The sequence below is a fragment of the Oryzias latipes genome, chromosome 11, assembly GCF_002234675.1.
Source record: "Oryzias latipes chromosome 11, ASM223467v1".
Lineage (NCBI taxonomy): Eukaryota > Metazoa > Chordata > Actinopteri > Beloniformes > Adrianichthyidae > Oryzias > Oryzias latipes.
The window spans coordinates 4536673-4557608 of NC_019869.2; the positions used below are offsets into that span (position 1 = coordinate 4536673).

General features: G+C 39.8%; 1 protein-coding gene and 1 long non-coding RNA gene across 4 annotated transcripts in view; one reads left to right on the forward strand and one right to left on the reverse strand.

Annotated features, from left to right (window-relative positions):
• Window positions 1-19210, forward strand: pogz (pogo transposable element derived with ZNF domain). 2 transcript variants are annotated; one of them, XM_011480707.3, is made up of 25 exons: window positions 1-175; window positions 2817-2910; window positions 3293-3420; window positions 3536-3596; window positions 3958-4179; window positions 4277-4480; window positions 4906-4991; window positions 5071-5226; window positions 6022-6296; window positions 6403-6560; window positions 8309-8409; window positions 8508-8654; window positions 8771-8905; window positions 9711-9788; window positions 11428-11519; window positions 12221-12352; window positions 12450-12509; window positions 12603-12718; window positions 12951-12996; window positions 13401-13596; window positions 14886-15290; window positions 15364-15666; window positions 16839-17039; window positions 17122-17252; window positions 18594-19210. In XM_011480707.3, exons 2-25 carry the CDS (start codon window positions 2823-2825, stop codon window positions 18886-18888), a joined length of 3816 nt encoding a protein of 1271 aa, XP_011479009.1. In that variant the 5' UTR covers window positions 1-175; window positions 2817-2822; the 3' UTR covers window positions 18889-19210. The 2 variants fall into 2 exon arrangements, with proteins under 2 accessions (XP_011479009.1, XP_004073968.1); XM_004073920.4 differs by having other exon boundaries at window positions 11461-11519.
• Window positions 18264-20936, reverse strand: part of LOC105355032 — a 7503-nt gene continuing 4830 nt past the window's right edge. For both annotated transcript variants that reach the window (XR_909541.2, XR_002291115.2), the window contains exon 3: window positions 18264-18769. This is a non-coding gene — a long non-coding RNA (uncharacterized LOC105355032). The remainder of the gene's footprint in view (window positions 18770-20936) is intronic.

The following is a 20936-nucleotide window of genomic DNA, read 5'->3' on the forward strand; positions in this document are numbered from 1 at the left end:
CGGAGTTCTCGCCGCACAACGAAGGCAGAGTCGAGCGTGTTTATGGTTTCAAATGCTATGAGACATGTCCCGGAGACCAACGGGCGCTGCATTTATTATTTTATAAACCGCAAATTTTAAAGTAACAATTTTAACGAAATAGTTATGTATTTGCCATTTGAAAAGTCCATGTGAGGTAAGTGGACACGTTACACTCTTGTTTGGACTGCATTTCTTACAAAGTAAATGCAACCCCACAGTTAGCTTTTCGGCTAATTTAGCATTGTTAGCTAAAGCTGCTGAGTGAGTGGGGGTTTAAGTCTGGTAAAGCTAGTTTCTATTTAGTAAATGACACATTTAACTGTCTGTATGTAAGATTACGAGAAGAAAAAGTTATTAAAAACAATTTCACGTTGAATCACATTCAGTAATTTGGATGAACATAGCTTTGTAATTTCATGAAATCTCTCATCTAAATAGCACATTAGCTTAGCTTGCTTACCAACAGGGCTAATACATTTGAAGTGTACATGATTTATTGTTTTTAGTTATGAGTATTGATATGAATACAACTTAGTATGAAGTTTTAATAGTGTTAATTAGTCTTTGCTACCAAAAAGGGAAAACTTTTAGCTACAACCACGTTAAACAATAAATCGTAGAGAATTCGTAATTGTAAGCTAGCACGACGATAAGGTGTGAAATCTTTGTCAATTATAGTTAACCCCTTTTCTGCTTGCTCAACCAAAACTTAAAGCATATTTTGAACATTTTTTAAGAAAAGATATTGGCCAATTTTAGTATTGTTTTTAAAGCAACTTGTATAACTTTTGTCAACTGGTGTCATTGTCAAATTGTTGTGGCGTAAAGGATAGTCAAATGTAAAATTTCTGTCTTCATTTTGACATTTAAATACATTTTTGAGATCATTTCAGAACATTTAAAAGTCACACTCCAATCATCTTTTGATCTATTGTAAAAGGGTTCCCAGTTTATACGTTTATTTATTGATTATTGGTTTCATCATCATAATGCAGGTTCTAGCCAGAATCGATAAACCTAGATTCTCATTCTCAGAGCGGAAGTTATTCATTAGAAATTTGGCTCTGAGTTTTGGGCGTAGCTCTGGTTAGCAGAGTAAGCCCACCATCGCTTCCCATAATCCACATATTAACGCACTCTCCTGCTATCTTACAGTCCCTTACAACCTCAACATTATCGGAGCTATCCAGCCAATACAGTTTTTCCAGCTTAGACAGGAAAAACCAAGACGTACTTAGATCTCTGTGTCATCAAGCAGACGCTTGTGGATAGCCGATTGTAGCACCTATGTTACCGCTACAAGCTTTATCAAGCAGCATTTTGATGTCTGCTCCGAATTCAACAGTTTGAAAAAAGAAATACTCAGAAATGCCATTTTAACCCTAATTTCTTTGCATATGTACTCCATCATAACAAAAGCCACGAAAACATGATTAAAAAAAAACACAATTTTACAACACTGTAGATCAAAAGGTGAACAGAGTGGGACTTCAAATATATTCTGAGCTTTTAAATGCAGTTATAACTGCGTAGTTCTTCCAGTGTATGGAAAAAGTAGTCAGTAACTGTCAGGGCCATGGTCCTTACTCTCTTAAAGACCTTCTCCAATGAAAATTGTATTTTGGTATGTGTTTCCTGAGTATTTCTTTATTCAAATAATAGTAAATCAGGATCAGACCAAAAAAATGCCATTTCTACCTATAAAGTACAATTGGCAGGCCACCAGCTCCCTGCTCCGCTCTATTCCAATGCATCAACTTGTAGACAAATAGATCCATGAACGTCTTTGTTGTCCTCGTCTGAGCTGGAATCTGAATCTAAACTGTACGGCTGGATAGCTCTGATTTTGCTGTTTTTATGATGGTGATGTAAGGTTGGGCGTGCGAAGGGCTGTGAGCTAGCGGTACAGCTCGTAAACAAAGGCATTGTGGGAAATGAGAACAGGTTTACTTGCGTGCCAACAGTCCTTCTCACCACTCAAAGGCGGATTTTTGTTGAACTCCTGCCGCTCTGCAGAAAAACGATGTCCTAGCAAACAACACAGTTTTTTTGAGTTTGTCTAAAAACAGGATAACCATAATTAAAAGAACACTGGGAATGCTCTGAAAATAGATCAAAAGATGATCGGAGTGGGACTTGAAGAGCTTTCCTCTATATATAACAGAAAAGCAATTAAAAAATCTAAAGTAAAATTGTTTCTGCTGCTACATTTAAACTATAGATAAAAATGGAAATAATTGCTTTTAAAACTAACTAAAAAGCAATTATTTGTAGATTAGTCAATACTTACAACTATTAGTTGCAATCATATGTTTCTAATTAATAAACAAATCAATTAATAAAACATCAAGAGATCATACACATCAGCATTGGACGGTTTCTTTTAAATAGTTTTTTGTGTCTGTTGATGCTGGATGGGTTGATGAGTAGGGGGGGTTCAAACCTCAGACAGTTTTATTGTATATTTTGGGCATGAAATAGCTTAGTCAGCTTGTTAGTTCATTTTAGTATTTTCCTATTGAACTCTTTGTATTCGTGATCCTTTTGAGTTCATGTTTTACTTCGAAGCCCATCGAGACGACTGTTGTTGTGATTTTGGGCTATACAAATAAAATTGAATTGAATTGAAGTTACATGAAAGTAAAGTAACTTTACTGGATTCCCTCCTTGAGTTAATTTTTTTGTAATATTAAAACAGCTTATTTTTAGGTGTTCAATGTTTCTGTTTTTACCAAAATGTTGCAAGTGTGATTTTTTTTTTTTTTTTTTTTTTAACCGAAGGACTTTGTTTTCAGGTAAAGATGATGGACTGTGATGAGCAGAAGTTTGACGCGTTGGATGACACACCAGAGACGGTGGTTGCAAAACAGAAGCCACAACTGCATGAAGGTTGGACTGATTTTTTTAAACATTTTAGCTGAACAAGAAAGGAGATTGTTTTCTAAAAATAAGTTTGCACTAAAAAAAAGCAGTTCTATGCTTGCTTAAAAGTCATGTAAACTCATTTATATTCATTTGTTTTTGCAAAACATCTACATGTTTTCCTGAAGAAAAATGGTATTGCCAGTAAAAAAATTACAAGCAATAACAATATAGAATTTTGTTGTGTTAACTTATCTGTAAAACTGTTGTTCTTTGCAAACAGACTGGTAGATTAACATAGTCTGCCATAAAATCAGCAATAAAAGCTATTTGTTGTGTTCCTTTGTTTGAAGTACTCTAGTTTATTAATTAGGTATTACTGCTCTGTAATTAAATGTGTTTCGTTCAGTGGTGAGAACATTTGTCAATCTGATGGAGATCAAAAAGGAAAGTGACTCTTCACAAGTCGAGATAACTCCAGTTCCAATTCCGCCTCTGTCTAACTGCAAACTCATGAAAGTCAGCAGCACAGAAAAGGTAAATAAATCCTCATTTTGTGACAGTCATTTATGGTATAACCTGTTTGTCTTTTTGTTTTTTAATGATCACCCCACTCATAGTCTCATATTCTTCCTTACATAAATTCCTTTAGCCTGCAGGTTCATCTCTTGGCTTCACTGTCAATGGCAGACCTGTCAACACGCCATCTGGAGGTCAGTCTGTGTTTTTTAAATAAGCAAGTATTTGTTTTTCCAAAATTCAACTGTGAAGCATTGACAACTTGAAGCATTTTTGTAGTGTATATTATCGTGCAAAACTAGTTAGTTTACTTAGTCATTTAGCATCCTTTCCTTTACATTAAGAATGTGTTTACCGAGATACAAGAAAATAATTGTGACCAAAATAATTGGGATTAAACATTTATCCATCAATTACAGTCGTCTCTGTTTGTAAGAATTAAACTTTCAAGCTGTCCTTTATATTAAAAATAACTATTCTAAGTATTATATTTAATATCATGGGGGGGGGGGGGGTGCATGTGTTTAGTCAGTCATGACTTCTTCTGTCTTAAAGGTGCAGAGTTGAGGCTGTGCTCCCATCCTGGAGGATCCACCAGTGGATTCACCTCCATCCAGATTCCAGTCACTCTGACTGTCCACAGTCCTGCAGGGACGCATTTCTTCAACGCCACAGGCTCCTTAAATTCTTCTGTCACCTCCTCGAGGCTTTCACCTCCTCCTTCTCCTGGAGAACATGACCCCTCACCCAAGTCTGACCCTATTCCCATCATCACAGGTACTCAATGCAACCAACAAAACCCTAACGCCTGCTGATCAGTGCCTGTGAAGGTTTGGTGGTTATTGCATCTACGTTAACGCTCATTTTAATCCAGGTGTGGTCTCAGGCGAAGCAGCGCAGAAGGTTCTAAATGACCACAATGTGAACTTCACAAGTGATTCTCCTTCACAATGCGCTCCTTTTCCCTCTGGTGGGACGTCGCCTCCAAAGTCCAGCCTTCCTCAATGCACACCTCCAGCGGTCCCGAAACAAAAAGGCCTCAACAGCAAACCAGCAGCCAACAAACTCCTACGAAAAGGTTTGGTTCTTAACTGGGGGTCTTTTTTCCCCCTTCTTTGCAGTAAAATATAAAGGATTGTCCTTGTGCACAAATAATCCTGATGTTTGGATTATTGATGTCATTTACGGTAATTAACAAGTTCCAGCCATTGTTAAACAGTAAAAAGCGGAGATACTAAAAAAAGTTACTTTAATTGTGGTTTCATTAAGTGAATTTTGATTCATGAGTTGGTTAAACTGCTTTCCCGTTTGTCTTAGTGGTAATTTATGTTTACAGTGTTTTGCATTTGTCTAAAATCTGATGTAAACAAAAGTTACTTGAGCAAAAACTTTTTAAAGATGTCGGCAAAAGTCTACAATTGTGCATAAATAACGAAACGGCTCCATCAACAGCCAATTCTGACTTGGATTCATTGTTTGTCTAAATTGTCCGACTGCGTTTAGGGGAGATTGAACCTGCCACCCCCCCCAAATGCAAAGCCTGCGGCGCCCAGTACAAACTCGTAACAGAGTTGAGAGGATTCATGTGTGTAAGTCCCTCAGAAGTGATGCCTGGGTGTTGCTCTGCAGACTCTTCCTTCTGTCTTTTGATCCTCTATTCCTCTCCAGTTGTGCAGTCCTTCCATCGCTCTGAGCCTGAGAAACATGAAGAGGCGCAGCATCAACCAGAAAAGGAGGAACAGGAGCAAGAACCAGACTCAGAAAAACAACAAAGACCCGCAGAGCTCCAATAAAGGTTTCTCAATTTGGGCGGGACCCCCAGCGGTGAGTTTACGTCATAAAAGTTCTCAAATTTCTGATCAAAACATGTTCATAAATTCAGTATCAAATCTTATTACATGTTACACCATGGTCCAGGTGAATACTGGATTCTGATTGGCTGCTGGGTGTGGATTAAAAAGTATTAAAAACTGGTTGAATACAAATATTTTTGTGACCGTGGTATAAGTTGGTTAATGGCCTTTGAGGTGTGTATTATCAGAATTAACGCACTTCATGGAAGCAACCGTCCTCTGCTTGTTTTCAAAAATGCTGCCTTTCTATTGGTTTTATCTCCATAGCAACCATATTATTTTTTGTTTGCCAGGGGGAGACGAACAGGTTGATGCAATTTTCAGAAGAATCGGCAAAAGTACATTTTCGGGTTTGCTGGGCAACAGAAGTTTTTCCTTAACACTTCTAATATGTTCATATCGTACGCTGTATTAATTCATTCAGCTTGAACCAGCTATTTTAGTTTACAATACTATGGTAAAAAAATATGTGCGAGCAACAAGGATATGCCACTTTTGCCCGCCACCACACTAATGCTGTTCTAAATTTACAACTTCTAATTCCAATCATCGAAGAGTTAGGAGGCAATATATTGAAATTCCTAGGAGGAATTTAAATTTGAAATTAAATTAAACTTAAGCTGGTGGTATGTGTATGAACGTTTGTGAAGATCACCTGAATGAAACGTTTTGTGCAAAAATGTGAATTCAGAGATAATTTATGAATGCATGTTAAAACATTTTTCTATACAGTTCCTAATCTGTATTCGTGCGCTTCTCCTTTTAGGCTAAAGATGCCGCTCCGCCTCCGAAGATTCAAAGAACGTCAGATGAGGACTTCTCCAGCCTTACCTTTCCCTCAGTGTCCTCATCCTCCCAGGATCAGGATCTCCCCAAGCCCACTACAGAGATCGCCGAGGCCAAAATGGTGATCCTGTTGGAAGATTTTTACTATGGAAAGGATCCCGGGCGAAGTGGTAGCCAAGCTGACCTCACAGGTGGAAGGTCTAGTGGACCTTTCACCTGCATCATCTGCTCCCAGTCCCTCCTGAACAACATCAAGTGAGAAATAACATTTTTATTGAGCAGTAAACTCTTAAGCAGCTTAAATCGGCCCCAGCTGAACTCATTTGTGAAATGCAAAAACAGAAGGTTTCGTATTTTACAGGTTGATGCACCACATGCAGCAGCACGTGACCATGATGTCTAAGGATGAAGAAGAGGTTGACCCCGTGCCCTCCTGCTCTCACTGTTTCCGAAACTTCCCGTCTTCTTCCAAGCTGCAGTGTCACCTGGAAGCGGTTCACATCTGCTCGAAGTCCGTAGGTGTGTACCGCCAAAGCCCTCCGAGTTTTCCTCCTGATTCCCAACAACAGGATGTGTGGGGCTGTGGATCATTCACAAATCGAGATGCGTGATTCTCAGATTAAGCCACAATTCTTACTATTGGATATGTTTGAATGGCTTTTTACTGCTTGCATGAAAATTAAGAGAACATGTATTTAACCACCATCGTTTATAACGGGAATCAAAACATAAAGGATAAAAATACAAAGATTTGGAAGGAAAGACATGATAATTATGACTTCTGTCAACCTCATGGGAATCTTTAGCGATAAACGACACATAAACATCACTGTTGTTTTGGATCATTTTACAACAATGCTGAAAATGTTCACAACATTTTAGCTGATAGTAAAATAGTAACAGAAGCACCTAAATAGAAACGGAACATCTAGAAAACACTCAGTCCTTTCATGTAAACAGACAACATTGTTTCCAACGGAAAACATGTTTTACAAACTGACTTTTTTCCATCTTTAGTGGATAAACCTTAAAAGTATGGAGAGAAAATAGTTTCAGCCAATGCTTAATCCTGCATTTGTACCTTGTGTCTGCGTGTTTATGTGCAACTTTGGAGTTGTGTGTGTGTAATTCTTGCTTTGCAACTCATACATTTTGTGTGTAACTACTTGCAATTGTTTTTTTCGCATGTAATGAAATACGAAATACAAATTACGCAACTTGAAATTACAGCTGCTATGAATTCAAAACGGCTCCTAGGCAAACAGATCTTTTGATCGCACGCACCAATCACCTGACACTCTCACACACACACACACAAAACTGCATTTGCACACAGATCAGATTTGAGACTGTTCACGTCTCCAGATATGGGTAGATGATGCGTTTAAATGCTGCTAGAAAGCTGGGTCATCAGAGTTGTCTGATAACGCGCTTTTGACTTTATTGTGAATAATATTTAGTAAAAACTTGATAATTTTTTACACTTTCTTAGACCGACATGCCCTGATAATTAAGATTTAAAACTAATTTCTCCCTGGCTGCAGCGCCTTTCCTGCTCTTTCCTGAGCTCTGGTTTAAAGCCACGGCAACGGCAGGCAGCGTCACAAAGTGATAAGGGTTTATCAGAAAACTATGATAACCCAGCATTCTAGCAGCCTTTAAATGCATCATCTATACATGAATCTGGAGACATGAAAAGTCTCAAATCAGATCTGAGCGTGAATGCAGTTTTGTGTGTCGGGCGATTGGTGCGTACTATTTTAAGATTATTGTGCGAAGGAGGTGTTTGGAATTCATTGCTCGTTTTAAGCTGCTGTAATTTCAAGTTGTGCGTCTTGTGGTTCCAGTCTGTCTCATAAATATATTTTTTGGGTGCAATTTTGCATATTTTATTAGACTACCGTGAATAAATCTCGATAAAGTTCTGTCTCTCCTCTACAGAAGGCATTCAGTTTGACAAATCTACTTAAATCTTTGATCGTGAGCAAAACTGTTTCATTCTATAATCCTGGACTTATTTTTCTACAACTTTGGGAGCTTAAACAAGAGAGAAAAGTGTGAAAATGTTCATGTCTGTCTGAGAAACGGATTTAAACTGTCTATAAAAGAGCAAGTTTGCTACTTTGAAGATTTCCTCTATTTCTGGTTATTTTTAGAACCTATTCCCCCTTTACCTAAACTGTTTTTCTGTTGTTTTCAATATTATTTTATAAGGAAAATTGTTGCAATATTCATCTGTATGTATTAAGAATGGCTTTTTCTCGTAGCGCTGTGTCGAATATGTGAGCTGGCGTTTGAGGACGAACCGGCCTTCATGCGGCACATGAAAACCACACACAAACCTGGAGAGATGCCGTACATCTGCCAGGTCTGCCTGCCTGCCTGCCAAAAAACAACAACAACACACTTTACATCTTCACAACCTGTTGCTCAAAGACAACTGTGCTCTGTGAACTTTTTCTGCAGGTGTGTGACTTCCGTTCGTCCTTTTACTCCGACGTCTGGTCCCACTTCCAGGACACGCATGCAAACACCAAGCATCTGCTGTGCCAGTTCTGCCTGAGGGTTCTGCGCAGCAACATCTGCTACCAGCAGCACTTTGCTCGCCACCAGGTACAGAAAACATGACCACATTGGGTTTGACGCTGCTCAAAATGAGTCATTTTGAAGGGAAGTCTTCAGTTGTTTTTAATTGCTTGCATAATTTATAAGAACTTGTGTGTCTGCAGAGGAAGCACAAGCTTAGCTGTGACAAGTGTCGTCTTCACTTCCTCTACGTGAAAGAACGCGTTGAGCACAATGCGCTGTGTCACAAAACTCACATCAAACCCCCTCAGCTCTGTGGACTCAAGCCTGGAACAAAGGTAAAGAAAGCCACAGGCCACGGGTTTCACCTGATGGCAGCACACCTGATCTCATTCAGAGGATTCAACCGAAACATTTATGAGAAGAATTTACGGCACCGAAAACCTCATCTTGCAGTGTGCTGGTCTGACACAGGAAACATTCAGTCAGAAACACACATCCTGCTGTCTGATGGTGAAACCTCAGCTACTTTCTGCAGCGGCAGAGCTACGTTTCAGTGCAGACCATTGACTGTATATGAGAACTGGACTGATCCCTCCCCCCTCCCATTGCAAACAGAATAACCAAACTACCTGTTTTTAATTCTTGATAATCTTTTTTTCTTCATATTTTTACTGTAGTGCAAGTTATTCAGCTTATAAACTGGCCAATCAGCAGCCTCAATAAAACGCGGTTCCCGCTTGCCGTCACTTCGAAAGCTGGAAACATTTGATTGACAGATTCTCTGAATCCTGATTATTGACAGTAGTTGCCATAGAAACGTTAATTCAGACAGACTCGGACCAATCACTGCCTACTGATGTCATCCGTCTCCAAATGGTCAAAAAAAATGGCCACAGAATCGACTCAGCTAGGTTGGAGGTAGACCTTGTTCTTTCTATGGGTGACATCACACTCACTCGCTCCAGTTGTTATATAGTCAATGGCGCAGACATGTTTATTTATACAAGGATTCTGTGTATATCTGAACGATATGTGAAACGAGTTTAATGGGAAACTTTATGATTTTTATCAGTTTTAGGGGATTCTTTTAAAGGGGAATTGGCACATGTTTGTATTAAATAAGGTGATTTTTGTCTACAGGTGACTGTGCGGATGTACGCTATGGTTGGAGGACCTAAAAGTCAAAACGGTGTACTGAAGTCGATCACTCCATGCAAGGTGAGAACAGAATTTCTTTTTGGTTCCGTGTTCCACAAACCGAAGCAGGTTCCTGTTTTTCCAGAAGAATATAAATTATTGGCTCACACACAAACGTCATCTACTGAAAACATTTTTTTCTGCATCTTTAACACTTCAAAAGTGCAGCTCAGCGGTTCTTTGGCAGCGGTAGTATTTTATATAGATATATTTTTTCCAAACTCCATCAAGAACTTAATGATCATTTGGATGGCTATTTTTGTTTTTTTGCAGTATTGACTAGTTACACTGTATAGTGTAACGAGTATGCGAGTACTCGGATACTTGCGATCTGAATATTCGCAACGTCCAAGATCGCTGATTCGCGATTTGTATAAATATGACTAGTTACACTGTATAGTGTAACGAGTATGCGAGTACTCGGATACTTGCGATCTGAATATTCGCAACGTCCAAGATCGCTGATTCGCGATTTGTATAAATATAGTGTAGTAAAAAATAAACATTGAAAACGATGTATTTATTGCTCTGAATGCAGAATAATGTTGGATTTTAAGTGTATAAACTCAAAAAAGGCAGAAAGTAAGCAAATCTTCGAAATGAAATGTCGATGAAGTTCCCCATTTTCAAAGTAAAACCATCGAAGGTTTTCTTGTAGTTGAAAGAAATGACACTGAAGTTCCATTTACTGACATAAAAAAACACAAATTTGCTTTAGCCCCTAGTTTCTTACATTCTTTCAAATACAGTAACTCTTCAACGCAACGTAATTCTAGCGGATTCTGAATTATAGAAAAGCCGCCTCGCTCTGAGATGCAGCACAACAAAAAAGGGAAGTAAAGAAGAAAAGCAGGACCCAGTTTTTTTTAATCTGATCTCCTGTTCTAAATAAAGGTATGAATGATGGTGATTTAATACAGAAAACTTTTAATTTTATACATCCAGTAAAAAGACATACATAATGCAACAAATACATTATGTTAAAAAGTAAGAGTCGTAGTTCCATCAGTGAATCAAATCGCCACCTAAGCAAAAATGCACAGTCCTAGTAGTGATGTTTGAAAAGCCATTAATCTTTCTTTGTTAGTAGAACAGTTCATGTGAACTCTCCTAAAAACACAAGTGGCCCTGCTAAAGAATAATAAGAAATTGCAACGGCAGACTTATATATTATTCTTTTCTTTCTGAAAATGTCCAAAGCTTTTATTTTTCTTACTTTTGTCTTACTTCCACTGAAGCAGGTTCCTGTACCGAAACCATGTTTCATCTGCTGACATCAAAACATTTTGAAGAAATTGTAGAAATTTCCACCTCCAATTTCCACACCATTTTCTTATCCATTAAAATAAACAAAAAATGTTTGTTTTCTTGGGAGTCTTCCGGTTATCAGACAACGTTTTGCAAAAGAAGGAGCTATGCAACAAAGCAAAAATATTTCATAAAGAAATGCATCATTCTGACATTTTAAAAAAGACGAGACGCTGACACGTTGCAAAGACGTTTTGAGCGTTTAGTTCTCCAGAGAACCACACTGAAAGCAACCGTTCATAGATGTTTTGTGAGAAAATAACTTCATTCTCGGATACAGTCATTGGCTGAGCTTTGAACGAAAGCCAAAAAAAAAAAAACAGTATTTGTTGTTTCTTCTTCTGATCTCCAGGTTGTAAATGTTTCCTCGCCTCCTCCCATTCAGGAAGCTCCTAAGAAGAACGCGGTCGAGGGTTTGAGACTGTCGGGACTGAAAACGGACAGGTACAGGTTCCACGCCTCTGCATGCTGATCCTCCTGTTCTGTTGTGGTTGGAAATATTCAACAGTCTGAATTTTTGTTAACCTCTTTTTTTCATAGTAAAATCACATCAGAAAATCTGTTTTTTGCTTATTAAAAAAGAGAAATTATAGTTTTGGTTTTAAGTTGTTTTGGCTACAAACATGGATTTAAATTAGGCCCTTTTTCCAGAAATAATGCAACATATTATCAGCATATAATCGTTTTTTTGTTGTTTATTAGACTCTTTTATCTGCTGTGCGACTCGTTTCTTTATTCTGCCACAACTTCTCGCATTTCTCAGGTCTGTTTTACTGCTTGATTTGTTTCAATGTTGGATATTTAACATTCAGCCGCTCTGTTTACATACTTGAAGTCCACTTTCTTATGCAAACACTCATGTTTAATGTTTTGTGTGGAGGCTGTTGAAACTATAAACATCTTTAGTTTATGTTCGTGAAAGTGTGGGACCCTGAATGCACCGTATGATTTACCCTTTATCTTGGCTTTTACTTGAATCCGTCAGCTCTGATTTTGTGTTTGAGAATAAAGTGCTGCTTTTTTTTTAAGAAGAGGTATCTTTAATCTTTTTTTTTTCTTAAATTTATAATTACCCGGACACATTTATACTTTTATAGAAGACGTGTCTTATTCTAGCCTCTTAAACGTCTGCTTCTGCTTTGCAGGGCGTCTCAGTCCTGCATCGAGTGTCTGGCCTCCGTTCCAGATTTCCAACGTCACTTTCCATCTGTGGTCCGCTGCTCCCTCTGCAGATTTGTCACCTGTTGCTCCGCCTCCTACGCCAACCACATGATCAAGTATGACAGCTCCTCAGAGATCTTCCATTTCTAAATGTATTTCTCTAAAGGCTGTTTAAAAATGAATCTCTAAAACTGTTGAATTTCTTTGGCGCAGTAATCACACCACCAGCAGGAGAGCCCGGCAGTTTCCAGTCATCTTCCAGCCCGACCCAAGGTTCCCACAGAATCTCACTCTGAAGGCAAAGAGCTCCTTCTCATCTGCAGCTCATTAAATCTCATCATGGGCTTTTTATTTTTCTATTTTCAGGTTGTCTGAGGAAGTAATATGCGTCGCATGCTCGCTTTCCAGCTTCAGAGGCGATGTCATAGCAAACCACCTGAACGAGAATCCGTCACATGGATTTGCAAGGATATTAAGCAAAGGTAGAGTTTTTGTGCACTTTATCCTCAGTCCAACATTTACTGTGGAAATTTTTTACTTTTATTTTATTTTAGTCCAGGACAAACCACTGGATTGAACTAAAAAAATAAACTAATTCTGTCCGTTTGTTGTTGTTTTTTTCCTGTAGAAATTTATTGTTAGTCTGTTTGTTTTCCTAAAAAAACAAAATAATATTCATAGAATTAAGCAAAGTATTTTGATAAATGTGTTTAGTTTCAGATCAAAGTGAAGAAGAAGCTAAGAAGTGCAGTTCTGACAGGTAAAGACAACATTCACTCATCAAAATCTGCAGAAAAATAAAGTAGTTGGTGTTCAAAATAATATTTTTTTTATTCTAAATGTACCGACAGGTTTTTACTGCTAGAAATTAGTTTGATAATTTACATATTTGTTCTTATTAGTTAATGTTTTAGTGTTAAGATTGTATCAGATTAAAAAAAAAGACAATTTATTGATTTTTTTTTTTTTTTTTAATCTGCATTTAGGCACGCTGAGTTTCCATATTTTACTAACGATAGATTTCTAAGTGAATCAGTGAAAGAAAATGCAGCAAGTTGTCTTCCAAAAATAAAACAAGTTGTGTAATCTCGCCTACCTTCCTGTTGTGGTGTTATTTCCTGTATTTTGATGGTGTGCAACTCTTAAAATACTCTTCCTCCTCAGGCCCACGGTGACCCTCAGCGGGGAGGGAAAGTTTGTACCGATCCACCTGGTCCCCTCCAAAGAACCCTCCAAACAGCTGACCATCAAGCCTCTCAACTCCAACTCGAAACCCTCTTTCACTCCGGCCATGACCGTCAAGATCATGGCGTCTCAGCCCGACCTGGAAAAGGTCGTCACATCGCCAGACCTGGAAAAGGTAACGCATCCCGCAGAAGTCCTGGACTGCAGGGGCCAGGTTGTTTTTCGCAATTATATCATATACCTCCAATTTGGCTGCAATTTTGTGGGAAAGTGTGAAATTTGGCGATTTTTCGCACAGCGTGGAAAAAGAAAACTTTAGTTCTTCACAAGATTTCACACACACAAACCACCAACTTATATCTGCAACCACAACCAAAGTTTCGTTGACCTTTGACCCTGGGAAGAAGCCACCATCTTTTCCCAAAAGAATAAATCACCTTTCGTACCTGCTACTAATTTGAACTCCTCCCAGGGATTTCGATCGGTCGCTTCGTAACTCCTCAAGCGTCACTGGGAACCTACTTTGGGGAAAAAAATAGTTGGTCTTAAAGTTTGTAGATTTTGAACGCCGTTGGTGTAGCGAGCTCGCAAAAGTGACGTTTCGCTGTTGCTCACATTTTTTCCTGTCATATTGTGCAAATCTAATACATATATCCCTGGCTCAGGCTGAACGAAACAATATAACACACCATAGGACTTTATCAGGAATGTGGGCGTGGTTAAGAAAAAACCTCTGTGGCCAAGGAAATTCCAAAATTTACTTTTGCCAATTCTTTTCAAATTTGCATTGACCAGTTGGTCTCCCTCAGGTAACCAAAATATGAAATGGTTGCTATGGAGATTTGCCAATACCAATATTTAAACATCTATAGAAACACAAAGTTTAGATATCCTTTTTGTTTCTTTATTTGAAATGCCCAACTTTTCTTTTACTGCACAATCACATCGTACTTGACCTTTTTAATATACAGCAAAGGAACAAAAAACTTTCATATAAATATATCCAAGCATTCAGACAATTTATTCAATATTGGACATAACTGTAAACCCTTTTAGGAACATGTATCCCTATCAGAAATACCTGAAAACAGACTGTGACTGCAAACACGAGCGTCCCAATCTTTTAGGAACAAGTATACATTTAAAAAACGAACAGTAAACGGAACAGATTCAGTTTTCTTTAAGGTCTTTTGTCCCGACTCAAGAATCAGTGAGTTTTTAAAAATATTAAAACGAAAATCACCAAAAACAATTAGAACTGGTGTTTCAAGATGAGTCTTGGTTTGATTTAGCGGGGCGACTACAATACTCTGATGGAAAGGTGTTTATTTGGGGAAGTTCTGTGAAACGTTATGGAAAACCTGGCTAAAAAAGTGTACAAACCCTGTTTAATTCGGATTGTGCTGTGGATTCTGCATGGATGATCAAAGGTGAGGCTGAAAGTTTTCCTTCTTCCTCCCCCAGCCGCAGACCTCGACCCTGTCCATCTATAATCTGTCGGTCATCCTGTCTTCAATGTGTCACGGCGTCGCTCAGGCTTCCCGCCGCTTCCAGACACGCCCTGGAGTCATTCGCTCCTGGATCACTCGCCAGCAGCGCGGGCTGCTCAAGAGGAAGTGGCGCTGGAAAACGGACAAAATGGCGGAGTGGGTGCTGAATCGACGGGAGCAGCAGCTGACGGTGGGCGAGGACGTCCTGCTGCTGACGGCCAGAGCCACGCTGGGAGGGAGCTGCAAGCTGGAGGAGTATTACAACTGGACGGTGGACGTCATGCTGAGACACGACCTCGGAGTTCAGACCACAAACAACCACAAGCTGCATCAAATCGAGCTCAGCAGCCACTTCTTCCTGAAGACCCTGTTCTCACAGGTCAGACAGACCCCCGACTAGACCTCCATCCAGTCTAAAACAGTCTTGAAGAACGAGCTTCGTCTTCTTTCAGGTCCAGAATCTCGCCGTTCCTCTTCACTGCTTGGGCTGCATGGACGAGCTCCCGGTCTTCATCAACCTCGACCAGTTCTCCAACCAAAACCCTTCAGCCTTCCAGCTGTTCACCTCTCATCAGGAGAAGCCCGTGATTGACATCGTTCTCTGCGGTTTATCCGACGGCAGCTTTTTGCCCCCCATGCTGTTCTACACGGGAGCCGCTCTTCACGTTCCCGAAGGCTTTCCGGACAACGTCCTGCTCGAATCTCGACAGCAAGGATTCACGGAGGAGGAGCGCTTGGCGCTCTGGGTCCAGAAGGTCAGTGACCGAGTTTTTTTCCTTAAATGATGAGGATTTTCTATTTATTTAAGCAGCTTTAATCCAAGAACAGTGGGGAAAAATCCAGAAGCTCACCTCCAATTTAGTTTTTTGGTGATGATCTCTTTGATCTTTTTACCAAAAAGTGCTAAATAGGTATTCAGTTTTACATCACAGGTCTTCAATGCCATTTATTCCTCTGCGTTTAACAAACCACAAAGGCCATCAACGCCAGATCCATCCACTTCAGCCGTAGAATTTGTGTTCAAATTAAAAAACCATTGGTCTTAAACTTTGAAGGCTCCAACGCTCTAATGTCGGCTCACTTGTACAGAATAAACAAACAGTCTTCATTATGTCTTTTCATTTGAGCAAAGTCGGGATGTTTTGATTTGTCCATAAGGCTTTTAGCATCACTAAAGCAAAGATTGTATCTATGTAAAGATGCTCCACACCTCGCTGAACCTCGGCTTTGTGATTTTGCAGTGGTCCCCAACCGTTGTTTTTTTTTTTGCCAACAGACACGTTTGATGTCACACTTTAGTTTTAGGGATCCGTTTGAATGAGACTGCAGTTAGCATTCCGTTTTTATTTCCCCTTAAATTTTGAAGGAAAAAGCGAATCGTGCAGTTTAGACTGTTCACTAGATTTAAATGTGATTTATTTTTGGTGCTTTTAATTTGGCGGTCAGATTAGCCCCCTAATTGTAGAATTAAAAAATAAAACTTTCAGAATAAGTTAATGAATAAAACACCAAAAAAAGTGTTTTTTATTACTAGTTTTTTTTTTGGTTTCGGTTTGTTTGGACAGATTTGAAATGTTTTCAATGTAGACAAATTTTTGCAGCATTCCTCCCTTTTTCAATTATAAACCAAACATTTATAAATGACTTGTTTTCTTTGCAAGCTTTTGCAGTTTGTAACAACATAAAAAGTCAAAAATGAGCAAAAACTAATTTATTACAACAAATTAGAGGCTTCCTGTAATCACAGCTCAGCTAAACAACTGCAAAGTTTAATTTTTACATTTTTTTACATTTTATTCTGAAAGGCTTTAAAAAGTCTTAAGTTGAACCTTTAGGAACCCTGAACAGCATGATGTAAACCATATCTGCACACATTCCTGAGCAGGTGTGCCTCTGTGTCACGAGACTGCCCTCCTTTTCCCGGTAGGTGTGGTGTCCCAACGTGGCGTCCAAATACAAGCAGGCTTCCATCCTGCTGATGGATGTTCACCGAGGTCACCTGAGCACCGAGTTCCAAGGGAATTTGTCCTCCTGCCAAACCCAGACAGCCGTCATCCCCGCAGGATGCTGCTGCCGCCTGCAGCCGCTTGACGTCTGCGTGGCACAAGTCCTGCGAGATCACCTGATGGTACTGCCTCCCACCTGCGTCTGACCCCGCCCACCCTTCAGACTCATCAACGCCCTCTGTCTTGTTTGGTGATTGCTTACAGGCTCGATGGAACCAGCTCGTCGCAGAAGGAGGGCTGGACGGTCTGGGACTGGACCAGCTGGCTCTGATGCTGGCCTGCTGGGTCAGCGAGGCTTCCTTCACCCTGAACTCCAAGAAAAAGATTTTGCACAAGTGAGATTTCCTAAACCCAGCAATTCTGTGATATATTGCTATTTATTTGGCAATAGTGATATTGATTTCAAATGCTGCCAAAAGGATTTTAATTTCAGTATTCATGAGCAAACATGCAGTTTCAATGTCTTACTTTGTGTTCCACCTAAAGTAAAGCAGACGTTCACTCATTAGTCTCACAGTTGTTGTTGTTATAAAGCTCAATTAGACACCAACAACTCAGTTTAATCAGTGATGATGGGTACCAGAACTCTGCCAAGTTGGGACCGACCCATACCAAACCACTGGTACCGTATAAAAACGTGGATTCTGCTACTTCGTTTGGGACGGGTCGGTCACTATTTAGTGTTTCTGTACTATTCTAGCCATTCATTGAGTGAGAGTTCATCTGTATTTCACAATAAAAGATTCTAATATAGCCACCTGATGGACAAGAGTTACGTGTTCTATCATCTGATAAAAGGCAGTTGCCGTGGCGACGAAACCCACCTTTGTGAAAACGGAAAAGCGGTGCTGCAGTGCAGACTGTCAGAAAGAAGGAAGTAAAGTATCTGAGGCAGATTCAATCGCTCTCCTTTCCCATGATGCGCTGTTTTGTCACACGTAAGCGTCTTTGGAGAAAATTGGCGTGTTTTAAAAAAAATTTGTTTTTTACTTTTGGAGCACAGGTTCATTTAAGCACCAGAACTGTTTTAAAAGTCCCCATTTAGCACCGGCTAAAACCCAAACGGTACCCATCCCTAATTTGAGCAGAAATTTGAGATTTTTTTCATTGTTTCTATGATGATTTCATCCACCAGCTTTTGTCACATTCGTAAGGTTCAGTGCTTTGAAATCAATAGCCCTTTATTTTCTTAACCCATACCTATTTAACCTTATTGATTAAATTACTGTTAAGTTTGTGTTGTTGTTTTTTTGACAGACTGAAAAATAGTTTGTTGTAGAAACCAGACAGTGTTGAAAAACTGAATATCTTAACTTACCAAAATAAAAGCACCTGGGGCTTACATGTTAACTAAAATGTTTTTTAATTTTATTCATGGAAAAGTGTATTAGCATTCAGATAGTTTTGCTCTTTTAAAATTTGTGATTTTATTGTCTCTGTTACAGTCCTGTTATATGGATTGTGTCGTGATCCGCATCATAACGGCAGACTCTTGCTAGTCTTCATGTGCGTTCTGCTCATTTATAGATGGACTTCCTCTTTGTTTATTTTCTCATCTGTGAGCTTTGAAACAAACAGACGACATTTTCCGTTCGGGCCCCTGCTGTGTGACCGCGGCGTTCGTCCCTCTGGGGCCTCCGTAATGACGTCACGTTGCTCTGTTTCCGACCCCTCAGATCCTTCAGTTTGACCTGCAGCCTGGACCACTCGGAGGCTCCGGGGGAGGCGGCCAGGATGATCACGGCTCTGAGCGAAGCCCTGAACCAGCCCCCCGAGGCCGAAAAGGCAGAACCGAAAGTGACACCGTCGCAGGTGAAGGAGACGAAGACGGATCAACGTGAAAAAGAGGCTCCTGAAATGAGAGAAAATGAGGAAGAGGAGGAGCTTTGCATCAGAAGCCCTTCACATCTACGGCAGGTGTTTGATGGGGACAGTGATGAAGAGTCATTTCCTGGTTTCCCAGACTGCTGAGGCTGCGTCAGGCTTTTATTTTGAAATACCGATGAGCCTGGACCTGCTGCTGAGGAGCCTGTTAGTCTCTACAAACATTCAAAAGATGAAATTCCAAAGGACTCTGAACGAAGCTGCTAATTTCATGAATTAATATCTCTAAACAAGACGTTCAGAACTGACATTATCCAATTTAAATCTTTAGAGGTGATGTTTTTCTTCTCACTGTTCCAGGGCGGGACCTGGCAGTTACTCTTTTCTATATGTACAGCTTATTTTTGGGAATCATAAAGCGTTTGGGGTCTTTTGTAGCAAATTAATAATAAAAAAACAACAACAGTGACTTAAGTTTGTTGTATTTACTGCAAAATTCATCGTCAGCTTCTATATTCTGATTTCCATACAGAGTTATAAAAAACAGATTAAACTGGAAACACGAAGGAGGTTTATCCACGTCAGCTGGAATTTCAAAATTAAAACGTAATCTGCAGATTGGGGTCGGCGTAGCCTGCAGAAGCTGATGTATAAACCCAACACACGTTGACCTCTGACCTTGTCTGCATCCAACATCCCCGCTGACACTTAAATATAGCAGCCATGAGAACAAAGTCACTTTCCCAGCATGCTCAGAAGCAATACATTGACCCCCCCACCCCCCCAAAGGATGAGGGGGACCATCTGGAAGATGCTCGATGGGAAGGTATTTAAATCTCTTTAGAGACGAGGATCAATCCTGTGAATTCCTTCAGAATAATAACCGATGGTCCCAGCACTGATTTTCAGAATAAGAGCCGCCGATTGGTGTTAATTGGACGAATTCTCTATTTCAGTTTTTTTTCTGCGACCTAACGCTCACACGGCAGCTGGAGCTCACGTCCGCCACAGGAGTCATTAGCATCTGTGAGCATTCCTCCAGCCAGCATTACCAATGCGAATGAGCTCCCAGCATGCCATCTGTTTCCCGGCCTCCTCGGTGCACCAGAGGAAAGAGGTCCAGCTTTGATGGGCCCACTCGTCTCTACCTAAATCTGCTTTTTACTTTAGCTTTAGTAAAAATCTAAAATAACAAGATGTGGTTTGAGTCAGATTACACGTTCTGTTTATAGATTTTAATCTGAAAAGAGGAAGAAAACCCTCAAAACTGAGGTATCTGTTCTCCTCAGAGGATCTCTGAGCTGCTTCTCCTCACACCACTTGCTGGTTCATTTGGGGAAAAAACCTTTAAGCAGTGTGACTAAGCAGAAGTGTGTCAGTTGTCTTTTAATCTGATTTAATCCAGCTCCCGCTGCAGATTACAGTCTGAACAGATTTGTTTTTGCAAAGTGGACAAACTGGTTTTCTCAGATTCGACTTTCTCACTGGTTTCTGGTCTCCTGACAGTTACAGTCTTTCTGGGAGAAGTGATTTAAATGAAAGCAGTCGTGTTCTCACAGTTTGAAACTCCCACTCTGTTAGAACAACATATAAACTCCTCTTCTTCAGGTTTAGCTCATTCTTTTTAGCCATACAGCGGAGTATAAAAGTGAAGGAATCAATGCATACATGAATAATAAATGTTCTACACACTAAAAAAAATGCTGGGTTAAAAATATCCCAATTTGGGAGATGCTATAACCCTGGTGTTGGGCCAAACACAGGGTTGTTTTAACCCAACAGATTATCAATCTGACCCAATTAAATGTGTTGGGTTTTTTTCAAATTAAAGTCTGGTTAAAGAGACCAGGATGTTGCGTTAGAGTTACTAAGGCTGCATCCGATTTTCCAGCTACTCCCTAACTACTAAAAAACAGAGTGCGGGACTATCTAGTGCCCTGGATTTTTAAAGTAATTCGGACACCATGCTCACTACTTTTTTATTTTTTAAACGGCGACTATGACATCATCGATTTCACGAAGTGAAAATCTCATTGGCTGTGTCACAATTCCTTCCTTACTCACTGCATAGTGCACAGGAAGCAATGCATTGTGGTCTTTATTCGCCAATCTAGTGAGCATCGATGCACACTGTATTTTCACAGAGACTTCTGGAAAATTTCTAGGGCACTCGATTTTGGAATTGTACATTCGGA

What these genes read in the sequence shown, in the direction of transcription:
- pogz (XM_011480707.3), top strand. Translation starts at nt 2,823, where the DNA reads ATGATGGACTGTGATGAGCAGAAGTTTGACGCGTTGGATGACACACCA. An exon ending in TGCAAGGATATTAAGCAAAG is followed by an intron (nt 12,719 to 12,950) that starts GTAGAGTTTTTG and finishes AAATGTGTTTAG; the next exon opens with TTTCAGATCAAAGTGAAGAA. An exon ending in AAGAAGTGCAGTTCTGACAG is followed by an intron (nt 12,997 to 13,400) that starts GTAAAGACAACA and finishes CTTCCTCCTCAG; the next exon opens with GCCCACGGTGACCCTCAGCG.